Source organism: Amblyomma mixtum, chromosome 2, assembly GCF_055824585.1.
Source record: "Amblyomma mixtum isolate Tamu chromosome 2, ASM5582458v1, whole genome shotgun sequence".
NCBI lineage: Eukaryota > Metazoa > Arthropoda > Arachnida > Ixodida > Ixodidae > Amblyomma > Amblyomma mixtum.
In genome coordinates, this window is record NC_143013.1 from 263,619,717 (window position 1) to 263,626,154 (window position 6,438).

At 48.3% G+C, this 6,438-nt stretch overlaps 1 protein-coding gene across 1 annotated transcript; it reads left to right on the forward strand.

Moving 5' to 3' along the window:
- Positions 1–1,676: 1,676 nt before the first annotated feature.
- On the forward strand, positions 1,677–2,775 carry LOC149363848 (innexin inx2-like). The gene has a single exon (XM_089569992.1). The coding sequence runs from the start codon at positions 1,687–1,689 to the stop codon at positions 2,773–2,775; it is 1,089 nt and encodes a 362-aa protein (XP_089426118.1). The 5' UTR covers positions 1,677–1,686.
- Positions 2,776–6,438: the final 3,663 nt, after the last annotated feature.

Below are 6,438 nucleotides of genomic sequence, written 5' to 3' on the forward strand. Positions count from 1 at the left end.
CCTGGAGTCCCAGAGAGTTCTCGTCCAAAGAGCGCGGGCGGCGGCTACGACCAATGGTGTCCCGAAATAAGGACTACCATCCAAGCAAAAGAGGGGTGAAACCCTCCACTCTGCCGTAAACCACATCCCAGTGTACGGAATAAAGTTTTTACCACCCGTTAGTCTGATGCTCTATGTCGCCGTTAAATAAATATCCATCCACTTTTTCTACAGGACAGCCTGTAGCTTACATGCTATGAATAGCGATTTGACGCCACCTGCACTACTATGCTATGCTATATATATTTTCCAAGCAGAGCATACAGGGTCTGTTCTGAAAGTAGTAGGACTCATTTTTTAAAATAAAATTTATTCATGAGAATAGCACAAACGATCAGAATTTTTCAAAGTAGCACCCTTCCGCACCTACACGGTGCTGCCAAAGAGTTTTCCAGTTTTGGTACGTCTCCAGGAACGCCTGGACCGGAATGCGGTTTAGCTCCCTCGTCACGGCCTGTTGAACCGCCTCTACCGATCCGTGATGTTTCTCCTTGAGCGTCAATTTTATTCTCGGCAATAGAAAAAAGTCTCGCAGGGCCAAGTCGGGGAGGTAAGGGGGCTGAGGCAGCGTTGCCGCCTTGTGCTGGGCAAAAAAAATCGGGATACTCATTCACATGATGAAGAACCTCGCAGATCGCTTTCCGGTTGGCCTTTTGCTCCTCTGGCAAAACTCCCGGCACCAACTTCGCGCACACTTTCCTCATGGCTAAGTTTTCTGTCACGATCTTAAAATCTTGCGTTTGAGGAATGCTCAAGTCATCAGCAATCACTCTGATACTCATCCTACGATCTCTGTTCAGTAAATGTTTCAGTCGCTACACATTTTCGTTGGTCTTGCTGTTCGAAGGGCGTCCGGAGCGGTCGTCGCCTTCCACTCTTTCCTTACTTTCTCGGAAAAGCTTGTGCCACTCAAAAACACCTTATCTACCCATTGCAGCGTCACCGTAGGCCTCCTTAATCATGTCGTGAGTCTCTTTGCCCGTTTGACGAAGGTTTACACAAAATTAATCGCGCATCGATGATCCAGTAAACGCTCCATGATTCTGCGTGACAAGACGTTTCGACAGGGGTTCCCAATCCAAGCGACCTGCTCTCTTCAACGGCCGGGAGCCGACTGCCGATTTTCCCCAGCATTCCGAATATCCCCCTTAAACGATCCAGCACGCGCAAACCGCCTCTCTTTAGCCCGTTCGCCCAGGAAAAAACCAATCCTACTACTTTCAGAACAGGCCCTGTATTTTTTACCGCTGCAGCAAATGAGGCACCGTTCCAAAATATATAAATAATGACAGCCAGGCCCTGCAGGTACCATATGGTAAAAGTTTGCAGAAGGTGCCTTTCGCAGCAGGACACGGAGTACCGATTTTAATTCCAGTAGATTTCGTAACTTCTGTAAAAGGTTTGAAAGCATTGCTCGATCCGTTGCGTGCTTCATGTTATAGTTTTTCACGAATTTCTTGCACAAGACATTCCCCGGGGCTTCGGGTGTCTTTGAACACCCTTTGTAAAGAAGGAAAAAGAACGTCCCCTCATCGCGCGGCTTAGGCTTCCGCCGGCGTCTCAGTCACGCGCCTTTCCGTTTGGCCGCAGTCTAGTCGCTACGTCACATTTTGGAGGCCGTCCACCGAAGTCTAAATTCAACCAGTCATGTTCAACCTTCTTGGCCACTTGAGCAAGCTTTTCAAGCTGCGTACGGTACACATCGATGGTAACGTATTCCGCCTGCACACCGGTGCCACGGTGGCCTTCCTGATGGCATTCTGCATGCTGCTCACTGCCAAGGAGTACGTTGGCACGCCCATTGAGTGCTACTGCCCGACGCTGCCAGAGAGCGTAGTGAACTCCTTCTGCTGGGTCGAGTCTACGTTCAGCCTGCGAGCTCTGTTCAACGCCTCCTACAACGGCAGCGTCGTCTACCCTGGAGCAGGCCCCGGCAGGGGAGACCGCAAGTACCACACCTACTACCAGTGGGTCTGCTTCCTGATGTTCGCCCAGGCCCTCTGCTTCTATGCTCCGCGCTGGCTTTGGAAGGCCTGGGAAGGCGGCAAGGTCCCCGCCATTGTGGCCGCCCTCGACATCCGCTCAGCGATCACGCAAGACCGAGGAGACATTCGGTCGCAGATGGTCGACTTCCTCGTGGTCAACATGAATCACAACCGTTGCTACCTGGTGAAGTACCTCATCTGCGAGGCGCTTAGCGTCATCAACGTGGCAGCTCAGGTGGGCTTCACGGACTACGTGCTGGGAGGATCATTCCTCACCTACGGCTGGGACCTTGTCCGCTGGCATCGCGGCGAGGGACGCGAGTTCGTTAGTCCCGCGGTGATGGCCTTCCCGCGGATTGCCATGTGCTCTTTCCTCAAATACGGAGACTCTGGCGCGCTCGAGAACCGCGAGGCCGTCTGCGTCCTCCCTCTGAACATCCTCAATGAGAAGCTGTTCGCATTCCTGTGGTTCTGGTACGCGCTCCTTCTGGTCGCCGGCGCCCTGGTGGTGATCTACCGCGTGCTGCTACTGCTGAGCGCACCCCTCAGGCGTCGGCTGCTGGGCTGGCGTTACCCGGACAATGCGCGCATCTCGGCCGTCGTGTCAGCCATGTCGGCCGGCGATGTCTTTCTCCTCAGCCTCGTGGGCCAGAACGTGGACTCTATCGTGTTCAGCCAGCTAGTGAACGAACTTTCGCGAAGACTGGTCAAGGCGCCGCCGGCTGTGCCTTCAGCTCCGCCGGCGATCTGAAAAAAAAAAAAAAATTCTGCTCGACAGACTGGTTTTCTTTTTACTACACGCTGATACTCAAATACATTTCTTTCCGCATTTGCTTTGTCTCATGAGCTTCCCTTCCCCTCGAAGGCTGCAGACGAACGAGCAATTAACCACCAACATTCCTTAGTTGACATACTACATATTTTTCAGGTGCCGCAGCGGTGGCCTAGTGGTTTAAACATCCGCCTCACATGCGTAAGGTGCAGGATTCGATCCCTATAGCGCCGGCGGGTACCTACCGGAGCACAGTGGGTAAAAGCTTTCCGTGGCCTGGATGTGGGGAGAAATGCATGGGAAATGGGTCTTTGATCTCGCCCTTTGTAGTCGAAAATATCTAGTGCAATGGCGCGTTTTAGGCCAAAGCTTCCATTGCTCCATAAAAATTCGTCACGATCATCATCATCGTTGTGATTATTGCTGTCATTTCACTGAGTGGGCCGATTTTACTGCTTTGAGCGACAGACTGGCATGACGAAGACTGGTGAAATCATGTTTGTTTTCCTCCTTTTTGTTCTTACTGAAGTTCTTGTAAGTGTTCTTGCAATTTCTTGGTTTTGTTCTCCATTGTTAACCAATCCAGTGGGCAGGCCAGTGGACTGCCGGACTGGGCGGACCACCCAAGACTCCGAGAATTTTCATGGATCCAATAAAGTTCGCAATAAATCGATCAATGGCAAGATGGACTACTGATGTGCGGATTCTGCATGCTGTGCTAAATATAAGGGATTCTGAACAGAATGATCATGTAGAGAAACGCTGAAAGATGTGAGAAGTGACCAACGAACATGAGGTCATCTGCTCAGCCTGTACAAAAAGGCGTTTCATGGATTACACCTATTAGTCGCTGCTGGAGTCTATATCTTCGAGTTTTAAGATCCCAAGGTATGCCGTCAAAAACTGCCATTCCCATGGATCAGAAGGAAGGTGACACGCAGACAAGTGTCCCCATTGTGGTGCTGCGCCCGACCAGTGTGATGAAAAACACTTGCTGTGGACTTGCCCGGCTACAGCTTCCGTGAGACGACGTTTACTAAGAAAGGTTGGCCTGCGATGAGACGTTGCAGACGACTATACCAATTGGACTCTAGATAATCGCTATATCACGAACTTGTGCCGCTTTTTAAGCGAGACTTGTTTGCACTCCTTTTTATAACTTTCTTTCCTTTTTCATTATGCCTGATGGCAAACAGCTCGAATAAAAAAAAAAGCCACTTGGTACGCATCTGTAGAAAAGCCTGTAGAGCGAATTCCACCAGATTGCCAGAACAAGCTTCGTGAGGTGCTGCCACAAATGGCAAACCCCACTGATGCCTCTTTGTTGCGAATACTTAATGATGCTGGAAGCCTTCAAGTTTTCTGTTTTTCTCTTCGGCCCTTCAAATCTCTACGCATAACCTGCAGCGTTATGTAGAACTGCTAGATCCAAGTATCCGGCTATAAATGCGGCGATGCTTTCCCCAAGTTAACTGCGGTCTGCTACAACAGTTGTGGTGTTTACAAGATAAACTTTCCCCATTTATAAACCTTACAATTGTAATATATCAAATACCTATTGGCACGTCAAACTTGATTCATTTTGATTCCTAAGCATTGAGTTGAGTTGAGTTGTTGCAAGCATTCTGTAGTTGTGTTTCAAATTTTATATGCAACATGCTTCATCACATCGCCGCACACCATTGTCGGAAGTGTTCTTACGAGTGTCAGTCGTGCCTCGCGGCATAAGGCTGCGAAGAACCTCTTCCAGGTGAGGATGCGTGGGGCGGGTACCCTCATATTGTCCTATGTCCTGTAAGCACACCATAGGCCGGGTGTGCTTGCAGTTTTTGCCCTTTTCAGGTAGACGTTCTGTAGCGTTGAGAATCGCGAATCTTTTCGTCATCATTGAGATGGAACACAAGTTTTTCAGATGTGCTCGACTACAATCGGACGTTCTGCAGTTCGCCATAAAGTAGCTTCGACATGCTTCCAAAAGTGCAGTGTGAACATGAGTTACACTGCAAGAGAATAAAAAGGGAGTAAACAATCCTCTCTAAGAGCGCACCCTTTTAAGGGCGGGATTTCTGCCCAAGTTTCAGGGTAGACTAACCTACCCCGGATTCTGTATATTTAATGATCTCTATTCTGTATATTCTGTACATTTTATTTGTGTATTTAATAAGCATTCTTATATGTAATGATCGAAATGTTGATCGATCAATATACAGGATGCGTAGCTGGCAACGGAGGCATAATCCCACCGCAGGGCATAGTGACTTAAAGCAGTTAGCAGTGGACAGAGACCTTTAAACGCGGCAGCGGAGGTCTTGAGGTTGTCAACTAGAGGAGACTGATATTACGATATTCTGGAAGAATTTCGCATGTTTTGAATAGAGAATCTTTTCTCTTTTCCAAACTTAAGTGCTCCCCATTTTTAGCGATGGAAGCCTGCCCCAGGCCACACATAGGCATCACATCATCATCATCATCAGCCTGACTACGCCCAATGCAGGGCAAAGGCCTTTCCCATATCTCTTCAATTAACCCTGGCCCGTGCCAGCCGCGGCCACCCTATCCCCGCAAACTTCTTTATCTCACCCGCCCACCTAACTTCCCCCTGACACGCTTGTTTTCTCTTGCCCGTTACCTCTAACGACCATCGGTTATATTGCCTTTGCATTACATGCCCTTCCCAAGCCCATTTTTTCCCCTTGATTTCGAACAGGCTGTCATTAACCCGCGTTTGTTCCCTCACGCACTTCGCCCTCTTCCTGTGTCTTAACGTTAAACCTATCATTTTCCTTTTCATAGCTCGCTGCGTTGTCCTCGACTTAAGCTCAACCCTTTTCGTCATCCTGCACGTTTTTGCCTCATAAGTGTGTACCGGTAAAATGAAGCTGTTTTATACTTTTCTCTTGAGTAATATTGGTAAACTGCCATTTATGATCTTAGAGAAACTGCCAAATGCGGTCCACTCCATTCTTACTCTTGTAGTTATTTCCCTCTCGTGATCCGGATTTGCGGTCATTGCCTACCTTTACCACTTCCAGCACCTTGCTACCAGTTGCTATCGCTGTTCTAGTCCGATACTGTTGAACAATATGGTTTTCTGTACATTAATTTGTAGACCCACTGTTCTCCTCTGCATGTCTAAGTCATTGATCATGCTTTGCAATTCATCTTCGGAGTGCCTTAGCAAGGCAATGCCATCAGCGAATCGCAGATTACTTAGGTATTCTCTATTAATTGTTATCCCCAACAGTTCCCGTTTCAGGCCTCTGAATACCTCCTGTAAACAGGCGGTGAATAGCACTGGCGAATTCGTGTCTCCCTGCCTGGCGTCCTTCTTTATTGGAATTTTTTCAGTCAGAGGAGGACTATGGTGGCTGTGCAGCCGTTTACAGATATCTTGCAGTATTTTTACACAAAGCTCCTCCACATCCTGGTTCTGCACTGCTTGCATGACTGCTGAGGTTTCGACTGAATAAAATGCTTTCTCGTAATCAATGAAAGAAATATATAGGGGTTGGTTATATTCTGTGCTTTTCTCAATTACATTATTTATAGTGTTAACATGGTCTATTGTCGATTAACCTTTAATAAAGCCTGCCTGGTCATCTGGTTGCTTGAAGTCTAAGATTGTCTCGACTGGATTAGCGA